Source organism: Callithrix jacchus, chromosome 8, assembly GCF_049354715.1.
Source record: "Callithrix jacchus isolate 240 chromosome 8, calJac240_pri, whole genome shotgun sequence".
Taxonomy (NCBI): Eukaryota; Metazoa; Chordata; class Mammalia; order Primates; family Cebidae; genus Callithrix; species Callithrix jacchus.
Window position 1 is genome coordinate 108,521,265 of NC_133509.1, and position 24,771 is coordinate 108,546,035.

A 24,771-nucleotide genomic window follows, 5' to 3' on the forward strand; every position below is an offset into this window, starting at 1 on the left:
TGGGAGGGGGAGGTTGCAGTGAGCTGAGATCGCACCACTGCACTCCAGCCTGGGCAACAGAGCAAGACTCTGTCTCAAGAAAAAAAAAAAGAAAGAAAAAAGAAAAGAAAAGAAAATTAGGCCGGGAGTGGTGGCTCATACCTGTAATCCCAGCACTTTAGGAGGCCAAGGCAGGTAGATCACAAGGTTAGGAGTTTGAGACCAGCCTAGCCAAGATGGTGAAACCCCATTTCTAGTAAAAATACAAAAATTAGCCATGTGTGGTGGGCACCTGTAATCCCAGCTATTGGGGAGGCCGAGGCAGGGAATTGCTTGAACCCAGGAGGCAGAGGTTGCAGAGAGCTGAGATCGAGCCACTGCACTCCAGCCTGGGTGACAGAGGGAGACTCTGTCTCGAAGAAAAGAAAAAAAAATTAGCCAGGTGTGGTGGGGCATGCCTGTGGTCCCAGGTACTCGGGAGGCTAAGAGGAGAGGACTGCCTAAGCGTAGGAGGTCAAGGCTGCAGTGAGCTATGATTGTACCACTGCACTCCAGCCTGGGTAACACAGTGAGACCCTGTCTTAAAAAACAAACAAGAACTATGCATAAAACCACAAGGCTCAAGAAACAACAATCTGAAGTAGTTAGATGTGTGTGTATTTTAATTCTTTTCATGTCTTGTCTTCTCAGTTTTGTTTTGTTTTTTTTTTTAAGGAATGAGGTCTTGCTCTGTTGCTCAAGCTGGTATTGAACTCCTCCTGGGCTCAAGCAATCTTCTGCCTAGGCCTCCCTAACAGCTGGTACTACAGGCATGCACCATTGCACCCAGGTACTGGGGTAGTTTTTGACTAATCTTTTTATAAAACATGTTAATATCTTGGTAAAAAGTATATTTATATTGTTCTCTAACCTGCTTTTTTCATCTGTTTCATGGAAAAATTCTCATCATATATTCTTCTGCTATGTAACTTTAAGTGACTGTACTGCTTTCATTTATGACATCACAACTAAACTAGTTAAACCAAATTTATATTGCTAACTTGTCTAATTTTTTCTCTATTAAAATGATAAAAGAATTGTAGCCAAATATTTATACACATTCATGAAGGTTTACTTAAAAGAAATTGCTATAAGTGTAACTGTGAGTCAAAGAGAATGCATGTTTTAACTATTTTTGCCTACAAAAAAAAAAAAAAAAAAGGCCGGGCATGGTGGCTGATGCCTATAAATTCCCAGCACTTTGGGAGGCCAAAGTCATGAATAACTTGAGGTCAGGAGTTTGAGACCAGCCTGGCCAACATGGCGAAACCCCATTTCTACTAAAAATACAAAAAATTAGCTGGGCGTGGTGGTGGGTGCCTGTAATCCCAGCTACTTGGGAGACTGAGGCAGGAGAATCACTTGAACCTGGGAGGTGGAGGTTGCAGTGAGCCAAGATCATGCCACTGCACTCCAGCCTGGGTGACAGAAAGAGACTCCATCTAAAAAAAAAGGAAAAAAAAAAAAAAGAAGGCCAGGTGCAGTGGCTTATACCTGTAATCCCAGCACTTTGGGAGGCCGAGGCAGGCAGATGACAAGGTCAAGAGATCGAGACCATCCTGGCCAACATGGTGAAACCCCATCTCTACTAAAAATACAAAAGGTTAGCTGGGCATGGTGGTGCACACCTGTAGTCCCAGCTACTCAGGAGGTTGAGGCAGGAGAATTGCTTGAACCCAGGAGGCAGAAGTTGCAGTGAGCCGAGATCCCTCCACTGCACTCCAGCCTGCACTCCAGCCTAACGCCTGGTGACAGAGCGAGGCTCTGTCTCAAAAAAAAAGTAAAAAGAAAAAAAAAATGTTTGCTTTATTGCCATGAAAAGGTCATACCAGTTTTTACATCCACCAACACGAGTTTCTTTTCCAAGTCTTCAACAGCCTGTGAGAGATAGTTAAAGCAAAGTTGTTCAGAGCACAGGCTTGAGAATAAGATTTCAAAGGTATGAATCCTCTCCCTTTTTTTTCCTTTTTAGAGGCAGGGTCTTGCTATGTTGTTCAGGCTGGTCTCAAACTCTTGACCTAAGCAACCCTGACACCTCGGCCTCCAAATACACTGGGATTACAGGTGTGAACTACCTTGCCCGACTTCCACTTTCTAGCTATCTGATCTTCAGAAAATCAGTTAAATTCTCTGGGCCATAATTTACTAATAGGTTTCTTGTAAGTATTAACAATTAGCTACTATTATTTACCTCCTTTAGTTGCTGAGACTCCTATGCACAAAATATACTTGATATGTGCCTCAGAACCTAATAACCAAAGGTAATCAGAACTATAGGTAGTTGTATGACCTCTAACAAGCTTCTTTCTACCCACCCTGTTCAGTTGTTCCCAGGTCTGACTTCAAGGCGCAAAATGGCGGCCTCATCTTTTGCTGTCGTGCGAGCGTCCCGGCTGTCAGTGGAGCCTGAAGAGTTGGGCGCAGTTACTGGGGTATCCAAAGCTGAGGCAAGTTGACCAGATCATTTGAGTTCCTGCCGGGATGATGGTGACGCTGCTCCTGGAGCCCGCCGGCCGCTGCTGCTGGGGCTAGCCGGTGCGCATCGCCGTGCGCGGCCTGGCCCCGGAGCAGCCGGTCACGCTCCGCGCGTCCCTGCGCGACGAGAATGGCGCGCTCTTCCGGGCCCACGCGCGCTACCGCGCGGACGCCCGCGGGGAGCTGGACCTGGAGCGCGCGCCCGTATTGGGCGGCAGCTTCGCGGGGTGCGAGCCCAAGGAGCTGCTCTAGACGTTGGAGCCCGAGAAAGCCTTGGGGCGGCTTGTGAAGCGCGACGTACGGACGCCCGTCCCCGTGGAGCTGGAGGTGCTGGACGGCCACGACCCCGAGCCCGGGCGGCTGCTGTGCCAGGCGCGGCACGAGCGCGACTTCCTCCAGCCGGGCGGGCGGTGCGAGCCGGTGCATGCGGGCCGAGTGCGCATGCCACGCTCTTCCTGCCGCCAGGTGAGCCACCTCTGCTAATTGTTCGCGTCTGCCCATCCCGTGTCCCTGCGCTTTTCACACGGAGAAAGGATGTAGGTTCCAACATTCCGGAGCTTAGTGTAAGGAGACAGGAGTGGAATGGAAAGCTGGCTGGGGAAGTGCCCCTGCTGCTCCAAAACTGAGAGGTCTTTCAAACCTAGTGCTCAGTTAAAAGACATTGTAAGGAAAGGGAAAAGGCACATAATATAAAAAAAAACAAACAAAAAACAGGCCGGGCGGGGTGGCTCACGCGCGTAATTCTAGCACTTTGGGAGACTGAGGCGGGCAGATCACCTGAGGTCAGGAGTTTGAGACTTACCTACTCAGGAGGCTGAGGCAGGAGAATTGCTTGAACCTGGGAGGCATTGTTGAAGTGAGCCGAGATCACGCCACTGTACTCCAGCCTGGGCAACAAGAGTGAAACTCCTCCCCCTCCCGCCCAAAAAAAAGCCATTTGTAGGTAGTTTCAATTTTTTTAATGTTATTTTTTTATTTATTGAACAGAAAGTCAATTTTTTTTTAAATAAAAAGTATTCCGACTGGTTTTCTCACTGTATTTCCATGGAGGTGCCAGGTGGCCGGGCCTGTGACAGCGCAGAGGCTACGGTGCCTGCCTGCCCACAGCAGGGCTTGTTCATTCCCCGCTGCTGCCATGTAGCTCCCCGCTGGCAGTGATTTCCCTCCAGTTGTCACTCCAGGCGAGCAGCCGCCTCCTTCTGTAGGGCAGGACCAGGTGTTGATTGTGGCCTCTAATGGTGTCTTTGTCATCATTGGTCAGGTCCCCAAAGATCACAGTCTTGTCCATTGTGAGGATAATTCAGTTATCCTCCAGGGCTCCAGGTGCTGCTCTAGCCAGCGGTGCTTCTCACCCACACAGTGGTCATACTTCCACAGGGGCTGGTGCAGTATGAAGACCTCGGTGTTTTACATGTGCTTCATCTCACACAAGGCCCTCCCGGGTTGGGCTCCAAGCCTCGGGAAAAGCTTAGAGCTTCACATCCATGGGCCACTTTATCAGCCAGGTCGGGCAGCAGGGTACGGTACTGCTCCCAGGCCAGGAAGCTGCGGTGTTGCTGCAGTGTCACACGCAGCTCCCTGAGAAGCCGCATCTGAAGACCCGCAGGAGGCCCTCCGGAAGCCGCCAGCAACAGTCCCTGTCCTCCAGCACATGCATGGGGTCTCTCAGGATCTGAGAGGTGTGGGGCCTGCGAATGTTCTTTTAAAAGTTTCTCAGTTTTGCAACTCTTCTTGCAACTCCCACAGTCTGTTAAGGTTTATGTAAATTAGCATTTACAATAGGAGGAAGGCCTCTTGTTGGCAAATGGAAATTTGAAGTTACTGGATTTTTTTTTTTGAGACGGAGTTTTGCTCTTGTTACCCAGGCTGGAGTGCAATGGCACAATCTCAGCTCACTGCAACCTCCGACTCCTAGGTTCAGGCAATTCTCCCACCTCAGCCTCCTGAGTAGCTAGGATTACAGGCATGCGCCACCTTGCCCAGCTAATTTTTTGTATTTTTAGTAGAAACGGGGTTTCACCATGTTGACCAGGATGGTCTCGATCTGTTGACCTCGTGATCCACCCGCCTCGGCCTCCCAAAGTGCTGGGATTACAGGCTTGAACCACCATGCCCGGCCTACTGGATACTTTTATGTTACATAAAAAGCAGTCAGGCCAGGCTTGATGGCTCATGCCTGTAATCCCAACACTTTGGGAGGCCGAGGTGGGTGGATCACCTGAGGTTGGGAGTTCAAGACCAGCCTGACCAACTTGGAGAAACCCCGTCTCTACTAAAAATACAAAGTTAGCCGGCGTGGTGGTTTATGCCTGTAATCCCAGCTACTCTGGAGGCTAAGATAGGAGAATTGCTTGAACCTGGGAGGCGGGGGTTGCAGTGGGCCAAGATCATGCCATTGCACTCCGGGCTGAGCAACAAGAGCGAAACTCTGCCTCAAAAAAAAAAAAAAAAAAGCAATCAGCCAATGTAAAAATGAAATGATGCTTATGATGCGTATCCTTATTAATAATTAAAGAAATGCAAAATAAAACAACAGAGTACATTTCACACCCTCAGAAGTTGCAGACATTTAGAAGTCAACATTATCAATTGCTGACCAGTATGTGGAGGAAATGAAACTCACTGCTAGAAGGAGTCAGCATATTCATCTACTCTGGCAAATAATTTGTCTTAATTTAGAAAGTTGAATATGTGCCTGGGCGTGGTGATTCACACCTGTAATCCCAGCACTTTGGGAGGCTGAGGTGGGCGGATCACCTGAGGTTGGGAGTTCGAGACCAGTCTGACCAATATGGTGAAACCCTGTCTCTACTAATAATGCAAAAAATTAGCCAGGCGTGGTGTCATGCACCTGTAGTCCCAGCTATTCAGGAGGCTGAGGCAGGAGAATTGCTTGACCCCAGGTGGCGGAGGTTGCAGTGAGCCAAGATCATGCCACTGCACTCCAGCCTGGGTGACAGAGCAAGGCTCTGTCTCATACATACATACTGTGGAAGAAAAGCATGTAATATAAAAGATATATCAGGCCAGGCATGGTGGCTCACGCCTGTAATCCCAGCACTTTGGGAGGCCGAGGCGGGTGGATCACGAGGTCAAGAGATCAAGACCATCCTGGTCAACACAGTGAAACCCCGTCTCTACTAAAAATACAAAAAATTATCTGGGCATGGTGGCGCGTGCCTGTAATCCCAGCTACTCAGGAGGCTGAGGCAGGAGAATTGCCTGAACCCAGGAGGCAGAGGTTGCGGTGAGCCGAGATCGTGCCATTGCACTCCAACCTGGGTAACAAGAGCGAAACGCCATCTAAAAAAAAAAGATATATCAGATTTGAGTTTCTCCCTTAAGAATGGAAGTTCACATCTTGCCTATAAACTGATTACTACTTAGATATAAAACTACCAAAAAATTTTAAAACAAATACATATTAGTTCTTTGATATCTTCTCCTTGGATTAATAAGAATTTTCCTAGGGCAAATAAATTTTATGTTCCTGTTTATACATATGGACCTTTAGGATTTATCAGTTTTATCAGTTTAAAAGCTGATAAAACACTATTTAGATGAATTACATAAGTGATTTTAACAATGACAAATAACATTGGAAATAAATAACAATTTAGGCTAGGCATGATGGCTCACTCTTGTAATGCCAGCACTTTGGGAGGCCAAGGCCAGTGGATTGCTTGAGTTCAGGAGTTCAAGACAAGCCTGGGAAACATGGTAAAACCCCATCTCTACCAGAAACCAAAAAATAGCTAGACATAGTGGTGCACGCCTATAGTCCCAGCTATTTGAGAGGCCAAGGTGGGAGAATCGCTTGAGCCTGGGGGCAGAGGTTGCAGCGAGCTGAGATCATGCCACTGCACTCCAACCTGGGCAACAGAGCAAGACACTGTCTCAAAAAAAAGAAAAAAAAAGAAAGAAAAGATAATATTTATATCATTTAATATAAATAGTTCCACAATAAACTTGTTTTTTCTTAATCCTTAGTTGTATTTAAAGGAAAAAATATCTTAATTTATTATTCTTTTCTTTTCTTTTTTTGGAGGCAGAGTCTCACTCTGTTGCCCAGGCTGGAGTGCAGTGGCACAATCATGGCTCACTGCAGCCTCAACCTCGTATGTTTAAGCTATCCTCCCACCTCAGCCTCTCTAGCAGCTGAGACCACAGGCACACACCACCATGCCTGGCTAATTTTTAATTTTTTGTAGAGATGGGGTCTCCCAATGCTGCCCAGGCAAGTCTTGAATTACTGAGCTTAAACAATCCTGCTGCCTCAGCCTCCCAAATTGCTGAAATTACAGGTGTAATCCACCACTACCAGCTTCTAGCACCATTTTTCTAAAGGAATTCATGATCCGATAGCAGTAGAATATAACCAGATCTTCAGTACTGAGATGATTCCTGAGGTGAAGCTACCTCCTGTGTTACTCTGCAATCCAGTAATGCAGCTGGTGCCATGTGTTGGTGCCATGTCTGTCCAAACTTCCACAAGAATGCCAGTGCTGGGCACAGAGCTCCATTTAGACTACACATGACATGAGGCTCTGCCAACTCTTAGAGATGACACAATCTGGGACAGTTCCTCATAGCTGGCCTGGCCAAGTCCACCCCAAGATGCTAGTCCGTGACACAGAATTTCAAGTCATATTGTTTTATCTTTTCCCTTGCAGTTATACAATATACGACTCCTTTAGAAAAGTGCAATAGTTAAAACTTGTTTTAGTAGATGCTTGTTTATAGTAAACAAGCATAAATAGTAAAATTTGTTTAGTAGATACAATATACGACTCTCTTAGAAAAGTGCAATAGTAAAACTTGTTTTTAGTAGATCCCACACTTAAGTCTGCTGAAACCTTTTGAGATCTTAAGCACCCTATTCCCCATTCTTAGAAATTCAGGCTGGCGAATATTAGATTCAAAAGCACGACAGATGAGCCAGTGGGTGTAGAAGCACATGCCTGTAATCCCAGCTACTTGGAAGGCTGAGGCAGTAGGGTTGCTTGAACCCAGGATTATAGGCATGAGCACCTGACCCATCTATTTTATTTATTTTAAAATAGATGCCTGGTACAGTGGCTCGTGCCTGTAATCTCAGCACTTTGGGAGGCTGAGGTGGGCAGATCACCTGAGGTCAGGAGTTCAAGACCAGCCTGCCCAATATGATGAAACCCCACCTCTGCTAGAAATACAAAAATTAGCCAGGTGTGGTGGTGTGCGCCTGTAATCCCAGCTACTTGGGAGGCTGAGATAAGAGAATCGCTTGAACCCGGTAAGCAGAGGTTGCACTGAGCCACGATCACACCACTGCATTCCAGCTTGGGCTCCAGAGGCTGAGACAGGAGAATCACTTGAACCCAGGAGGCGGAGGTTGCAGTGAGCCAAGATCAAGCCATTGCACTCCAGCCTGGGCAACAAGAGTGAAAATCCATCTCAAAAAAAAAAAAGAAATGGGTTCTCCCAATGTTGCCGGTGTTGGTCTTAAACTCCTGGACTCAAGCAATCCTCCCACCTTTGTCTCTCCCAAAGTGCTGGGATTACAAGCATGAGCCACCACACCTGGCCATGATGAATAATTTTAAAGGGAACCACCACATAACCAATACCCAAGTCTAATGGGCATGGTTTTTAAAAGTATATTTAGGCTGGGTGTGGTGGCTCATGCCTGTAATTCCAGCACTATGGGAGGCCGAGGTGGGTGGATCATCTGAGGTTGGGAGTTCAAGACCAGTCTGACCAACACGGAGAAACTCTGTCTCTACTAAAAATACACAAATTAGCTGGGCACTGTGGCACGTGCCTATAATCCCAGCTACTCGAGAGGCTGAGGCAGAAGAATCACTTAAACCCAGGAGGCAGATGTTGTGGTGAGCCGAGATTGTGCCATTGCACTCCAGCCTGGGGAACAAGAGCAAAACTTCATCTCAAAAAAAACCAAAACAACACAAACTCCACCCCCCAATCACTTAGTACACTTTATTTGTTTGTTTGTTTATTTATTTATTTTTTTGAGACAGCGTCTCACTCTGTTGTCCAGGCTGGAGTGCAGAAACAATCTTGGCTCACTGCAACCTCTGCCTCCCAGGTTCAAGCAATTCACCCACCTCAGCCTCCCAAGTAGCTGGGACTACAGGTGCACACTACCACACCTGGCTAATTTTTGTATTTTTTGGTAGAGATGGAGTTTTACCAAGTTAGTCAAGCTGGTCTCTAACTCCTGACTTCAAGGGATCCACCCACCTTGGTCTCCCAAAGTGATGGGATTACAGATATGAGCTACCGTGCCTGGCCCCTGTTGTACACGTTAAATATACTTTAAAAAACCATGTTGGCCAGGCTGGTCTCGAACTCCTGACTTCAAGTGATCCACTCTCCTTGGCCTCCTAAAATGATGGGATTACAGGCGTGAGCTACCATACTTGGCCCACGTTGTACACTTTAAATATATATATATATATTTTGAGACTGAGTTTTGCTCTTGTTGCCTAGGCTGCAGTAAAGTGGTGTCATCTCGGTTCACTGCAACCTCCACCTCCCAGGTTCAAGTGATTCTCCTGCCTTAGCCTCCCGAGTAGCTGGAATTACAGGCCCACACTACCAAGCCTGGCTAATTTTTGTATTTTTAGTAGAGATGAGGTTTCTTCATGTTGGTCAGGCTGGTCTTCAACTCTCGACCTCAGGTGATCCGCCCATCTCCACCTCCCAAGGTGTTGGGATTACAGGCATGAGCCACGGCACCTGGCTTGTTTTTGTTTTAAGAGACAGGCTCTGGGCAGGCTGGAATGCAGTGGCGCTATCATAGCTCATTGTGGCCTCAAACTCCTGGGCTCCAGCCATCCTCCCGTTTCAGCCTCCTGAGTAGCTGGGACTATAGACACTTGCCACCGTGCCCAGCTAATTTTTAATTTTTTGTAGAAACTGGGTCTGATGGCTGGGTGCAGTGGCTCATGCCTATAATCCCAGCACTTTGGGAGTCCAAGGTGGGTGGATCACGAGGTCAAGAGATCGAGACCATCCTGGTCAACATGGTGAAACCCCATCTTTACTAAAAATACAAAAATTAGCTGGGCATGGTGGCACATGCCTGTAAGTCTCAGCTACTCAGAAGGCTGAGGCAGGAGAATTGCTTGAACCCAGGAGGTGGAGGTTGCGATGAGCTGAGATTGTGCCATTGCACTCCAGCCTTGGTAACAAGAGTGAAACTCTGTCTCAGAAAAAAAAAAAAAAAGAAAGAAACCGGATCTGCTGACCTTGTGCTCCGCCCACCTCAGCCTCCCCAAAAGCAGGGATTATAGGCATGAGCCACCGCACCTTGCCCATTCTGGTCACATTCTGCAGAAAAATTGAAGTGAGGGGCAGAGCAGTTTGCCAAGGTCAAAGATCCTGCAAGCCAATGGCAAGGCAGGATCTGAACCTGGGGCTTCAGATCCTGGGGCTCTATCTGATTAAATACCAAGAGAGAGTGCTGAGATTTTTTTGGTGGTCGACAGTCCCTGAGGCCTTGGGAAAGCCATTTTTAGAGCATCTCGACCATTTGGAAAATTGAATCTTTACCAGGGCTTCCCACCTCCCATTGCCCCTTCTCTGAAGGTGAGCCCCCTCCCATAGAACCACCCCAACCACTCAGAACCCAAGCCTTCTTGCTTTCACATGCTGAAGCTAATATTACCCTCCACCCCACCCCAACATCAGGGACCCTGCCCAAGCCCTTCCCTGAGAACCCTTCCCCCTCTCATGAGGCCTCCTTCCCAGCCCTGCAGAACAGCCTCCTTTATAAGAGTGGCTAAGATCCCACTGAAACCTTCCCTATAAACTTTATACAATTGATCATGAAAGAAGGGAGGGGGCAAAATGGAAATCAGCCCAGCTTGTAGCACACACAGCATTGGTAATGAGGTCAGCTGCTCTCCGACCCCTTCTTCAGAGTTGTTTATGGCCTGTTGCCCCAGAATCACATAGACCCTGTCACAAGGTCATATTTCCCCTTCAGTGCTCTACAGATAACAACTTGAACATTATGAAACCTTAACTTTTCCATTTGAGATATTCTTTCAGGTCCTGCATACCAATGAAACTGAGGCGGGCTAGGTAGTCAAGGGAGTGACCGTGTTCTCACAATGAGCCTCTGCATTCACGTTGTAATTGAGCTCATTCAAACACAGCTACCTTCAGTAGGGAATTTCCCTCATAGACAGCATGGGCATTCTGATTTTACCCGTCCTAAAACTGACATTTTGCTCATTATAATAGTAAAAGACACCCCTGCATGGAGATTTAATATGCTAGTGAGATGTGTAACATATGAACAAGCATGTGCACCCAGAAGACCACCCGGAACATGCTTACCAGCAACACCTCTTTCCACCACCTTATGAATAATCATGTAAAACTCCCGTAAAGGGTGTCTCCCTATTGCCAATCTCTGCCATCTCACCCTTATGAGCAGCCTGCCCTGAATACTCTCTTTGAGGGTGTACTGTCTATTCTGCCCGTAACTTTCAAAATACAATTTTTCCTTTACAATAAATTACTCTATGCTGTACTTCTTTTGCTGTGTGTCTCTTGTTTAAATTCGTTTAAACCAAGAAGACAAGAACCAAGGTGTCACATCAGCTAGCAACAAAACTACTGATGCCAGCTTCTCTGAAGGACCCCACAGGAACTGACTTACTAAATAATCCAGTTTTGGCTGGGCGTGGTGGCTTATACCTGCAATCCTAGCACTTTGGGAGTCTGAGGCAGGCAGTCATGGGGTCAGGAGTTCGAGACCAGGCTGGCCAACGCAGTGAAACCCTGTCTCTACTAAGAATACAAAAATTAGCCATGTGTGGTGGCACATGCCTGTAGTCCCAGCTACTTGGGAGGCTGAGAGGCTGAGATGGGAGAATTGCTTGAACTCGAGAGGCCGAGGTTGCAGTGAGCTAAGACCACACCATTGTGCTCCAGCATGGATGACAGAGAGAGACTCCATCTCAAAAAAAAAAAAAAAAAGCATTTTCCACCTCCTATCAATTTCATTGCCTTTACCCCAACTGATCAATAACCCCAATTTTCTAGCCCTTCACCCTACATGATCCCTTTAAAAGCCCTGTTACAGGCCAGGCATGGTGGCTCACACCTGTAATCCCAGGACTTTGGGAGTCTGACAGGGGTGGATCACCTGAGGTCAGGAGTTCAAGACCAGCCTGACCACCAAAGTGAAACTCTGTCTCTACTAAAAATATAAAAATTAGCTGAGCATGGTGGCACGCACCTGTAGTTTCAGCTACTTGGGAGGCTGAGACAGGAGAATTGCCTGAACCCAGGAGGTGGAGGTTGCAGTGAGCTGAGATTGCGCCACTGCACTCCAGCCTGGGTGAAACAGACTCTGTCTCAACAACAACAAAAATACCCCGTTACAAGTAGTTAGATAGACAGGAACAGGGAAGGAGAGGGCTTTTCTCCCTCACCCACTAGGAATGTCAGGTGATGGTTCAACAATTATCACATTGCCTCTCTAAAAATAAAAATTCAGCAGTCAGTGCCAGGGTGCCAGAGAGAGACAGTCTCCTGATGATTCACAGCTGTTAACATTAAAGTGTTAACTGAAGGCAGGCACCAGGGAGAAGCACTTCCACTTTCTGCACATGTGCTTTTTTTTTTTGAGACGGAGTCTTGCTCTGTCACCAGATTGGAGTGCAGTGGTGCAGGTGGAGTGCAGTGGCATGATCTCCGTTCACTGTAACCTCTGCCTCCAGGGTTGAAGCAATCCTCCTGCCTCAGCCTCCTGAGTAGCTGGGACTACAGGCATGCACCTCCACGCCTGGCTAATTTTTGTATTTTTAGTAGAGATGGGGGTTTCACCATGTTGGCCAGGATGGTCTTTATCTCTTGACCTTGTGATCCGCTCACCTCGGCCTCCCAAAGTGCTGGGATTATAGGCACGAGCGACCGTGCCTGACTGGCATGTGTGTTAAGAGACAAAATGGCAGGCTGGGTGCAGTGGCTCATGCCTGTAATCCCAGCACTTTGGGAGGCAAAGGTGGGTGGATCACCTGAGGTCCGGAGTTCGAGACCAACCTGACCAACATGGTGAAACCCCATCTCTACTTAAAATATAAAAAAGCCAGGTGTAGCGGGGCACACCTGTAGTCCCAGCTACTGAGGAGGCTGAGGCAGGAGAATCACTTGAACCTAGGAGGTGGAGGTTGCAGTGAGCCGAGACCACGCCATTGAACTCCAGCCTGGGAAACAAGAGCAAAACTCTGTCTCAAAAAAAAAAAAGAGACAAAATGGCAAAGTATGATCTTTCCAGGACACTTCACTAGAAAAGAGAAGAAAGCCTCAGATGGGCATGCTTCCTAAATACACTGGGTACGACTTCCTAAATACATTATGCATGCTCACAAGTCTCCTGCTCGGGACCCCTTCTGGGGTCCCAAGGGTAAGGAGGGTACTGTGCATGAGGGCATCCCACCCTAAGAGAAGAATCATGAGAAAGAGGTGAGTCTAGAAAGTCCTAGAATCTCAGTTAAACGGGGTTCTTGACCTTCAGGTGCCTGGTCAGGTCTCTTCCAAGTGAACTTTCCTTTCGTTCCTGTTCTAAAGCCCTTTTAAATAAACTTTCACTCCTGCTCTGAAACTTACCTTGGTCTCTTTTTCTGTCTTATGCCCCCAGTCAAATTCCTTCTTCTGAGGAGGCAAAAACTAAAGTTGCTGCAGATTCCCTGCCAGTAACTCAGACACTTTCCACTGGTAACCACCCCAGCCCAGAATTCTTCAAGGAGATGGATTTGAGGATACCCTCCCATTTCCTTACTAGGTGCCCTGTGATCATTAAGCTCTTTCTCTGCTGCAAACCCTGATGTCTCAGTGTAATTGGTCTGTAATGGCACATTGGGCATTCTACAGCCTCTTCCTTGCCTGGGGCCTGTTGGGAGCCCCCAGCACTGCCTGTACCATCACAAACCCACCCTAGCCCCTTTCCCAGGCCCCAAGCTCAGAGGAGGCAGAGTCTTCATTCTAACCTACAGCATCTCCTCCTTAATCCTCATCTGCCTGCTCCTTCTAAACTTGGGCCCCATTTTTGGAGACCCTACCAGCCCCTACTCCCACAACCCCCTGTGCCTACACAAATCAATCTCCTTATGTCCCAACCACTGTCACCCCCAACTTAGACCAGTGCATCCCACAGCTGTTCCAGCACCCCACAAACACTCCAGTGTCCCCTACCTCCTAATCCCATAACATCTTGGGCCCTCCAGTCACCCCCTGCTCCAGCCTGGCGCTTTGTCAATCCCCTCATCAAGACCCCAACACCCCATGTTTGTCTTTTGTCATGAGACTGGGGCCCCTGACCCCCACACCTCTTGGGTGCCACCCAGGCCTGTCTCTGTGGGCAGCTCCCTCACCAGCTCCCTTCCATCCCACATAGGCCCTATCCAGAGTTTCTCCCACCTAGGCACACACCATCTGGCATTCCTGACCCCCACGGTTCCTGGCTTATGGCCTGGCCACCTTGTCTTGCTCCTTTGCCATAGCCCCTGCCTCCCCTAGCAGGACAGGCCCAGGTCCGGGCAAGGACAGGTCAGCATCAGGGCTGGTATCCTGCCCCAAGGACATAAGCCTCCTGCTTAGGACCCTTTCTGGGGTCCTGTGCCTTCCCTTCTACTCCCCCAGCTGCCAAGTCCCCACCTTTTAATACTATCACATTGAGGCTGGGGGTGGTGGCTCAAGCCTATAATCCCAGCACTTTGGGAGGCTGAGGTGGGTGCATTGCCTGGGCTCAGGAATTCAAGACCAGTCTAGGCTACATGGTGAGAGCCTGTCACTACTAAAAATACAAAAAATAGTTAGCTGGGCATGGTAGTGCTCACCTGTAATCTCAGTTACAGGGGAGGCTGAAGCAGGAGAATCACTTGGAACCCAGAGGGCAGAAGTTCAGTGAGCCAGGATTACACCACTGCACTCCAGCCTGGAAAACTGAGCAGAACTCTACCTCCCATAAAAATAAAAATAAAAAAGTACTATCACATTGGGTATTAGATTTGTTAAATAAAAATTATTGCTATGGAGGATACTCTGAGAAGAGAAAGAAAAATAAAATTATAGGAGACCATTGTTTTGCTCTTTTTTTTTTTTTTTGAGACAGCGTCTGGGTGTCTGGGTAAAACTGTCACCCAGGCTGTAGTGCCGTGGCGCGATCTCGGCTTACTGCAATCTCTGCCTCCAGGGTTCACGCAATTCCCCTGCCTCAGCCTCCCAAGTATCTGGGACTACAGGCTTGTGCTACCATGCCCACCTAATTTCTTTGTATTTTTAGTAGAGACCGGGTTTCACCATGTTGGCCAGGATGGTCTCCATCTCCTGACTTCGTGATCTGCCCACCTCAGCCTCCCAAAGCTCTGGGATTACAGGTAGGAGCCACCATGCCCAGCTTTCTTTTTCATTTTTGAGATAGAGTCTTGCTCTGTCCCCCAGGCTGGAGTGCAGCAGCGCAATCTTGGCTTACTGCAACCTCTACTTCCCAGCTTCAAGCAATTCTTGTGCCTCAGACTCCCTAATAGCTGGGATTAAAGGCACATGCCACCATGCCTGGCGAAGGCCATTGTTTTGGACTAGGCTCTAGCACTAGGCCCCAACAGACGAGACTAAAAACCAAAATGGAGTCACCCATGCTAAAATTCCACCCAACCTAAACTGAGGTGTTATCTGGCCTTCTGAGAAATCAGGAGAGAAATAAGAGTCAATTTCCCAAACATGACAATTTTGATCTTCAATTATCATGACCAATGAGGTTCCCTCAGTTTTCATCCTTACACAGAAGAATTAGACGGTTGGGTGTGGTGGCTCAGGCATGTAATCCTGGCACTTTGGGAGGCCAAGGAGGGTGGATCACTTGAGGCCAGGAGTTGGAGACCAGCCTGCCCAACATGGTGAAACCCTATCGCTACGAAAAATTAAAAAAAAAAAATTAGCTGGGCATGGTGGTGGATGCCTGTAATCCCAGCTACTCTGGAGGCAGAGGCAGGAGAATCACCTGAACAAGAAGGAGGTGGTTGCAGTGAGCCGAGATAGCGCCACTTCACTCCAGCCTGGCCAACAGAGTGAGACTGAAGCTAAAAAAAAAAAAGCCTGGTGCGGTGGCTCATGCCCAAATTGCAGCACTTTGGGAAGGCAAGACAGGTGGATCACGAGGTCAGGAGTTTGAGACCAGCCTGGTCATGATGGTGAAACCCTGTCTCTACTAAAAATACAAAAATTAGCTGGGCACCTGTAAGTAATCCCAGCTACTCAGGAGGCTGAGGCAGAGAATTGCTTGAACCCAGGAGGCGGAGTTTTTGTGAGTGAGCACAAGATGGCACTATTGCACTCCAGCCCGAGCAATAGAGCAAGACAAAAAAAAAGGCCTTGGCTGGCGTGGTGGCTGACACCTGTAATCCCAGCACTTTGGGAGGCTGAGGTGGGAAGATTGCTGAGCCCAGGAGTTCAAGACCAGCTTGGGAAACACAGTGAGACCCTGTCTCTATTAAAAATAAAAGAGAATAATAATGAAAAAGTTAAAAAAAAATTAGCCTAAAGTAACTAATCAGTTACTTTTCTGTTATTCTGTCTCCTTGACTCCCACCTTACAAGAAAAATAGCTTTGAAAAGACCAGGAAGCTCTTTGTTCTTCGCTTCTGCTCTCTTCAGGTCTTCTCTGTCTATAAAGCCAACTTTTGCTCAGCTCATCTGAACACTTCCTCTGTTTTATGGAATAAAGTGTTGCCTGATCCTAGAATTACAATAAAGCCAATTAAGACATCTTTTTTTTTTTTTTTCCAATGGAGATTTTTAACTAAATTAATTGTATGGGGAAGCTAACCTCCAATGGAGATTTTTGTTTTTATTTTTATTTATTTATTTATTTATTTTGAGATAGAGTTTCGCTCTTGTTACCCAGGCTGGAGTGCAATGGTGCAATCTTGGCTCACTGCAACCTCCGCCTCCTGGGTTCAGGCAATTCTCCTGTCTCAGCCTCCCGAGTAGCTGGGACTACAGGCTTGCGCCACCATGCCCAGCTAATTTTTGTATTTTTAGTAGAGACGGGGTTTCACCATGTTGACCAGATGGTCTCGATCTCTTGACCTCATGATCCACCCGCCTCGGCCTCCCAAAGTGCTGGGATCATAGGCATGAGCCACCACGCCAGGCCTCCAATGGAGATTTTTTAACTAAATTAATTGTAATTTTGTCCTTTGACAGGTTTTAACATTTGAATTTGGGGTAGGTAGGGGACACCAACATTCAGATCACAGCAACACTTAAGCTCTACTGTCTTAGGAAATTTCAAGAATACAATACACTATTAACTATAGTCATGAGGAAGAAAAAAAAAGGCTTTCATCTGAGGAATGCAAGCCCCTTTAAATGATCAGGCCCAGAGAAGCATTTAAAATACGATGGCTGTCACATCTCACTCCCAGTTAGACTAATTACTTGAAGCCACTTGCTATGTAGGCTCTAAACTAAGCAATGCCAAGGAGGCATGAAATACTATGTACCCAGGCCGGGCACGGAGGCTCACACCTGTAATCCCGAACAGCAATTTTTTTTTGTTTTCCAACATATCTTTTATGTCAAATTCTGTGTTCAAATCTAAACATACCACAGTCTTCTCATAGTCTCCAACTTCCAAATTCCTTAATTTGCCACATTAATAATCACAACTCCTTTTAAACCCATATTTTATTTCTCTAATTTTTTTGTTTGTTTGTTTTTGTGATGGAGTTTTGCTCTGGTCGCCTAGGCTGGATTGCAGTGGTGCCATCTTGGCTTACCGCAACTTCTGCCTCCTGGTCCAAGTGATTCTCCTCCCTCAGCCTCCCGAGTAACTGGGATTACAGGCATGCGCCATCACGCCTGGCTAATTTTGTATTTTTAGTAGAGACTGGGTTTCTCCATGTTGGTCAGGCTGTTCTCAAACTCCTGGCCTCAAATAATCCGCCTGCCTTGGCCTCCCAAAGTGCTGGGATTACAGGCATGTCCTTTCTTGCCCTAATTTTCAAAAAGCCATCAGTACCCTCATGAGAAGTTCCTCTGCCACACTCATATTGTCAGGTGCCTGCTCAGTATTTATTACACTTCTCTCTTTTAGTAGAATTCCTGATTTTATTGCCCTTCCCCCTGTAGCTATGAGTTCCAGGGAATGCTAACTCCACCCTGACCCCAGGGGCAATGGTGGCAATCTTCATTTGGCTTAAGCCAGTCTCAACATTCCATGACAGGAGAAAATATGTGACTTAGACCTTTCTTAGAAATCTGGATCTTCAGGCCTTGTGCAGTGGCTCAAAATATAAGACTTTTTAAAAAATGTCTATAATCCTTGCACTTTGGGATTATATCCTCCCACAGAGGTGGGAGGATAGTTTGTGCTCAGGAGTTCGAGACCAGCCTGGGAAACGGGATGACCCCTCCTTTCTAAAAATAGACATTTAAAAATTGCTGGGCGCGGTGGCTCAAGCCTGTAATCCCAGCACTTTGGGAGGCCGAGGCAGGTGGATCACGGGGTCAAGAGATCAAGACCATCCTGGTCAACATGTGAAACCCCGTCTCTACTAAAAATACAAAAAATTAGTTGGGCATGGTGGCGCATGCCTGTAATCCCAGCTACTCAGGAGGCTGAGGCAGGAGAATTGCCTGAACCCAGGAGGCGGAGGTTGCATTGAGCCGAGATCGCACCATTGCACTCCAGCCTGGGTAACAAGAGCGAAACTCCGTCTCAAAAAAAAAAAAATTAGCGTGGCATGGTGGCGGTGACATGGTCTGTAGTCCCAGCTACTCCAAGGTCTCAGGCAGGAGGCTCACTTGAGCCTGGGAGGTTGAGGGTGCAGGGATCTGTTATCTCGCCACTGCATTGCAGCTCAAAAAACAAAAACAGGTCAGGTGTGGTGGTTCACACCTCTAATCCCCAGCAAGGCCAAGGAGGGCAGATCACTTGATGTCAAGAGTTTGAGACCAACCTGGTCAACATGGTGAAACTCCATCTCTACTAAAAATACAAAAATTAGCCAGGAATGGTGGCACATGCCTGTAATCCCAACCACTGGGAGGTGGAGGTTGCAGTGAACTGAGATCGCACCACTGCACTCCAGCCTGAGTGACAGAGTGAAACTCCGTCTCAAAAAAAAAAAAGGCCAGGCATGGTGGCTAATGCCTGTAATTCCAGCACTTTGGGAGGCCGAGGCAGGCGGATCACCTGAAGTCGGGAGTTCAAGACCAACCTGACCAACATGGAGAAACTTGTCTCTACTAAAAATACAAAAAATTGCTGAGGTGGCACATGACTGTAATCCCAGCTAATCCAGAGGCTGAGGCAGGAGAATCGCTTCAGCCTGGGAGGTGGAGGTTGCAGTGAGCCGAGATCATGCCATTCATTGCACTCCAGCCTGGGTGACAAGAGTGAAACTCCGTCTCAAAAATAAATAAGTAAGTAAATAAATAACAAACAAAGAAACAAAACCTGTCATGGGGCAACAAGAACGAAACTCCGTCCCAAAAATAAATAAATAAGCAAACAAAACCTGCCGTGGAGCCCATGAAAGGCTGGAATTTGGCTTGATCTTATTCACCTCTGGTTTCGCCACAAATTGATCATCCAATTTTCATTCCAACAACTGTGGGTGGTGTGAGGCAGAGAGGCTTTCTACGGGGTGGGTTGGGCGCCATGCCCTGCGCGCCCGGGGGCCCTAGGAGAGGACCCAGGAGAGAAGCCTGGCTCCTTTTGCCTGAGACGAGTCTGGGGCGCCATGTTAACCGGTCTGAAGTCCCACCCGCTTTCTAGGACTCCTCAGCCACCGGCCGCTCCAGGCACCTGAGGACGCCGGACGACCTCTGCACACGGCGCGCTTGCCACGATCTGGTCTCTGACCTCGACCTTAGGATTCCCCGCTCCGATTCCAAGATGTCAGCGACTCTGTTCCTGGAGCCCGCGGGCCGCTGCTGCTGGGACGAGCCGGTGCACATCGCCGTGCGCGGCCTGGTCCCGGAGCAGCAGATCACGCTGCGCGCGTCGCTGCGCGACGAGAAGGCCGCGCTCTTCCGGGCCCACGCGTGCTACTGCGCGGACACCCGTGGCGAGCTGGACCTGGAGCGCGCGCCCGCGCTGGGCGGCAGTTTCGCGGGGCTCGAGCCCATGGAGCTGCTCTGGGCCCTGGAACCCGAGAAGCCTTTTTGGCGCTTTCTGAAGCGAGACGTACAGATTCCCTTTGTCGTGGAGCTGGAGGTGCTGGACGGCCACGACCCCGACCCTGGACGGCTGCTCTGCCAGGCGCGACACGAGCGCGACTTCCTCCCTCCGGGGGTTCGGCGCGAGCCGGTGCGCTCGGGCCGGGTGTGCGCCACACTCTTTTTGCCGCCAGCTGAGCCGGGCTGCTGGCGATAGGTGTGAGTGTCGGTGGCCTGGGTCTCCGTTAGTTTCCAGTGCCATCTAGCACTGGCTTGGCTCTGGAGCAAGGTCAGAGAAGCTAGCACTGACTATGTCAGTGGCCACTGTACCAAAATAGAGGATTTGGTACCAGGCGCCGTGGCTCACGAGCTATATCACCAGCACTCTGTGAGGCCAAGATGGACGGAGTTCAAGACCAGTCTAGCCAACATGGTGGAACCCTAACTCTACTAAAAATACAAAAATTAGCCGGGCTTGGTGCCACACGCCTGTATTCCCAGCTACTGGGAGGCTGAGGCACGAGAATCACTTGAACCTGGGTGAGGGAGATTGCAGTGAACCGAGATCGCACCCAGCACTTTGGGAGGCTGAGACAGGCAGATCACCTGAGGTTGGGGGTTTTAGTAGAAACCCCGTCTCTACTAAAAATACAAAATTAGTCAGGCGTGGTGGTGCATGCCTGTAATTCCAGCTACTCGGGAGGCTGAGGCAGGAGAATTGCTTGAACCTGGGAGGTGGAGGTTGTGGTGAGCCAAGATAGTGTCATTGCACTCCAGCCTGGGCAACAAGAGTGAAACTCTGTCTCAAAAAAAAAAAAAGTTTGTAGAGATGGGGGTCTCACTACATTGCCCAGGCTGGTCTTGAACTCCTGGCCCCAAGTGATCCTCCTGCCTTGGCTTCCTAAAGTGCTGAGATTGCAATGAACCACTGTGTCCAGCCAGGAAAGCAAATTCTTTATTTATTTTATTTTATTTTATTTTTGAGACCGAGTTTCACTGTTGTTACCCAGACTGGAGTACAATGGCAGGATCTCGGCTCACCGCAACCTCTGCCTCCTGGGTTCAAGCAATTCTCCTGCCTCAGCCTCCCAAGTAGCTGGGACTATAGGCACACACCACCATGCCCAGCTAATTTTTGTATTTTTAGTAGAGATGGGGTTTCACCATGTTGACCAGGATGGTCTCGATCTCTTGACCTCGTGATCCACCCGCGTAGGCCTCCCAAAGTGCTGGGATTATAGGCATGAGCCACCACGCCCGGCAGCAAATTCTTTAAATTGTATAATGGCTTCCATTTATAATATTTTGTTTTCTAGGACCTGGACCCTTCCCAGGGATCACTGACATCTTTGGTATTGGAGGCGGCCTGCTGGAATATCGAGCCAGCCTCCTTGCTGGCCATGGGTTTGCCACGTTGGCTCTAGCTTATTATAACTTTGAAGATCTCCCCAGGAACTTGGACATCATACCCCTGGAGTACTTTGAAGAAGCCCTGTGCTACATGCTTCAACATCGCCGGGTTCTCTTTGTGTCCTTTATTTAATTAGACTCTCTAGAAATATCTCCATAGAGAATGTAACCTGTACTACGTGCAGTAATGCTGCTCTGTTCCTCTTTCACCAAGATTTCTTTTGGATACTTCCTTGGCTTAGAAAGTGCCTATTTCTACTTTTTCTGTCAGATAGATTCATGGTATAGAATGAACTGTAAAATCCATGTGAGGTTTTATTTAGTAATATTAAATATTATCTGTGCATTGCAAATGGAACTTCCAATCTATTGTCTTTGCATGCTTGTTTTTTAACTTTAATTTTCTGATGTCAGAGCATGTTCTCAGATTTTGGTCAGAACTTGTTCACCCCTTTCAAAAGCTAAGAACAAATTTACTTATTATAAAGTCTTGCTTTGTAATCATTTCCCAATACTTATCATCCAACACCTTTCATCCAACAACTGAGGGTGGTGTGAAGCAGCGAGGCTTTCTTTTTTTTTTTTCCTATTTGGCATTAGAAACTTTTTATTGAGGCAAGGTAAACAGTGGGCTGAAAATACTACATGATGAAGGAAGGCTGAGGAAACCAGTATGAAGGCAGCTCAAATAATGAACTAAATACATTCCAAAAGCAGCAAGGCTTTCTATGGGGTGGGTTGGGCATGCCCTGGGGCCCTAGAAGACCCAGGAGAGAAGCCTGGCTCCTTTTACCTCAGACCAGTCCAGGGCACCAGGTTAACTGGTCTGAAGTCCAGTTAACCTGGAGATCTTCAAAGTTATAATAAGCTAGAGCCAACGTGGCAAACCCATGGCCAGCAAGGAGGCTGGCTCGATATTCCAGCAGGCCGCCTCCAATACCAAAGATGTATTGATCTGATGAATGATTCACATCTTGGAACAGAGCTGGGTATTGGATGCATCCACACTATTGAATGCATTGCCACATTAAGACTTCAGTCAGGCCTACCTGAATGTGGCCCTGAACTTAATGGGCTCCGTGGCTCAGCATTCTCTAGTGGATAATTCTCTGACATGTTTATAATCAGTTTCCAAATTTTTTTCAGTGATTTTAAGATTTGACTGTCATGTGGCTGGGCGTGGTGGCTCACACCTGTAATCCCAGCACTTTGGGAGGCCAAGGCAGGTGATCATGAGGTCAGGAGTACAAGACCAGCCTGGCCAACATGGTGAAACCCCCATCTCTCTTAAAAATACACAAAAATTAGCCAGGTGTGGTGGCTACACACCTGTAGTCCCAGCTACTTGGGAGGCTGAGGCAGAAGAATCGCCTGAACCCAGAGGGCAGAGGTTGCAGTGAGCCGAGATTGCACCACTGCACTCCAGCCTGGGCAACAGAGTCAGACTCTGTCTAAAAAAAAAAAAAAAAACCAAGATTTGTCTGTCAGGTATTCAGCCAGATACTCTGTACATGGAAAGAAACTTCTCTGTCAGCTGAGATTGATTTTCTTGTGGATAATTCCCAGATTAAAGCTAGCAGCATCTCTGTTTGCATTTTAGAAAAATGTTTTTGAATTGGATAATTTTTTGCTTTTGTTTTGAGATGGAGTCTCACTTTGTTGCCCAGGCTGGAATGAAGTGGTGCAATCTCAGCTCACTACAAACTTAGCCTCCCTGGCTCAAGCAATTCTCCTGCCTCAGCCTCCTGGGTACCTGGGGTTACAAGTGCCTGCCATCATGCCTGGCTATGTTTTTTTGTATTTTTTTTCTCTTTAAATTTATTTTCTTGCCAACAGCATTTTTTTTTTGGTATTCTTATAGAGACGAGGTTTCACCGTGTTGTCCAGGCTGGTCTCAAACTCCTAACCTCAAGTGATCCGCCCGCCTTGGCCTCCCAAAGTGCTGGGATTACAGGCATGAGCCACCGTGCCCGGCCTGGATAAGTTATTGACTCGACTCTTCTCTCGTCTTTTCTTCCAGGTAAAAGGCCCAGGCATTGGGCTTTTGGGCATTTCTCTAGGGCTATTTGTCTCAAAATGGCCTCATTCTTGAAGAATGTCTCAGCCACAGTTTCCATCAATGGATCCGGGACAAGTGGGAACAAAGGCATAAACTATAAGCAGATTAGCATTCCGCCATTGTACTATGACCCGAGGAGAATCAAGGTAGCTTTCTCAGGCCTCATGGACATCGTGGATATAAGGAATGACCTTGTAGGAGGGTATGAGAACCTCAGCATGAATCCAATAGAGAAGGCCCAGAGGCCCATCCTGTTCATTATTGGTCAGGATGATCATAACTGGAGGAGTGAGTTGTATGCCCAAACAGTCTCTGAACGGTTACAGGCCCATGGAAAGGAAAAACCCCAGATCATCTGTTACCCTGGGACTGGGCATCACATCGAGCCTCCTTCCCCCTGTGCCCAGCTTCCTTTCACGCATTAGTGAACAAACATGTGATGTGGGGTGGGGAGCCCAGGGCTCATTCTAAGGCCCAGGTGGATGCCTGTAAGCAAATTCTAGCCTTCTTCTGCAAACACCTGGGAGGTACCCAGAAAATAGCTTTCCCTAAATTGTAATGTATTTGTCTGTTGCTGACATGAGAGAGTCAAGATCAGATTCTAGGGTTCAATACCCTATGTGAATCAGCTGTCTCCTATATAACACTGAAGCCATGTCTTTGTCATGAATGGTATATTTTAGGTAACTTTGTTGAATAAGCTTTGTCATCAGTTTAACTAATGTAACATGCTTGTTGTAGAAGATTCAGAGGTATGTGACACAAATAAGTGAAAAATATACCCACCTGTTAAGATTTGTGTTTCATTCTAGGTGTTTTTTTAGTTAATGCTTTGAGTCATAGGTGAGTTTTAAAGCTGGTGACTTTCCATCACTGTGAAAGAATGGAAATGTTTGCTGTTCAACTGTAACAGGGTAGAATTTTATTTGGCTAAAGACATACAGAGGGGTGTTAATATGAGGAGAGGCAGCTGACCTTTTCACTGTAAAGGTCAGTGAAGAATCCTTTAACAGGAGGAGATGAGACCACCTGTCTCTAAAATGGTTAAGTTTCTACTCTCTTCCAAGGAGAATGACTTTGATCTATTTTCCCTCTCACTTCCTGGATCTAAAAACAGAACTTGGGGCTGGGGACAGTGGCTCACACCTATAATCCCAGCACTTTGGGAAGTCAAGGGGGACAGATCGCTTGAGCTCAGGAGTTCATGACCAGTCTAGGCAACATGGCAAAACCCAATCCCAACAAAAATTAGCCAAACATGGTGCACATACGAGGTCCCAGCCACTCAGGAGACTGAGGTGGGAGGAGATTACTTGAGCCTGGGAAGTCAAGGTTGGTGCAGTGAGCCATGATTGCACCACTGTACTCTAGCCCTGGGCAACAGAGTGAGACCTTGACTCAAGAGAAAAAAAAATAGACCTTGGAAAATCATAGTGTGGTAATCTTGGAGGAGTCATTCCTTACTCTCCTTGACATCAACACTACATAGCATTTATTATACTTTTTTTTTTTTTTTTAGAAAAAAACTCTATTAACCATGTATTTTTCTCAAGAGTCTGCAAATGGGACAGGACTCTGTAGGAATGGATCACCATTGTTCGAAGTGACACAGGCTGCGGCAATTT

The 24,771-nt window shown here is 47.6% G+C and overlaps 3 protein-coding genes and 1 pseudogene across 14 annotated transcripts in view; 3 read left to right on the forward strand and 1 right to left on the reverse strand.

Annotated features, from left to right (window-relative positions):
* Positions 1 to 2,587, reverse strand: part of HEATR4 (HEAT repeat containing 4) — a 55,054-nt gene extending 52,467 nt beyond the window's left edge. For all 11 annotated transcript variants that reach the window (XR_013521371.1, XR_013521370.1, XM_035260967.2 and 8 more), the window contains exon 1: positions 2,334 to 2,587. The gene's annotated coding sequence lies outside the window, so the exon portion shown is untranslated. The remainder of the gene's footprint in view (positions 1 to 2,333) is intronic.
* Positions 1 to 3,520, forward strand: part of RIOX1 (ribosomal oxygenase 1) — a 46,917-nt gene extending 43,397 nt beyond the window's left edge. The window contains exons 3-4 of one of the 2 annotated variants that reach the window (XM_078335370.1): positions 694 to 808; positions 2,343 to 3,520. The gene's annotated coding sequence lies outside the window, so the exon portion shown is untranslated. The remainder of the gene's footprint in view (positions 1 to 693; positions 809 to 2,342) is intronic. The other variant, XM_078335372.1, reaches the window with a different exon arrangement.
* On the forward strand, positions 2,500 to 3,520 carry LOC144577440 (acyl-coenzyme A thioesterase 1 pseudogene; annotated as a pseudogene).
* Positions 3,521 to 19,240: 15,720 nt separating this feature from the next.
* ACOT4 (acyl-CoA thioesterase 4) lies at positions 19,241 to 23,952 on the forward strand. Its single transcript, XM_003734032.6, is given in 5 exon segments — positions 19,241 to 19,880; positions 20,994 to 21,196; positions 23,108 to 23,147; positions 23,150 to 23,536; positions 23,539 to 23,952. Coding segments are annotated over 5 exon segments (1,263 nt in total). The 5' UTR covers positions 19,241 to 19,414; the 3' UTR covers positions 23,706 to 23,952.
* Positions 23,953 to 24,771: the final 819 nt, after the last annotated feature.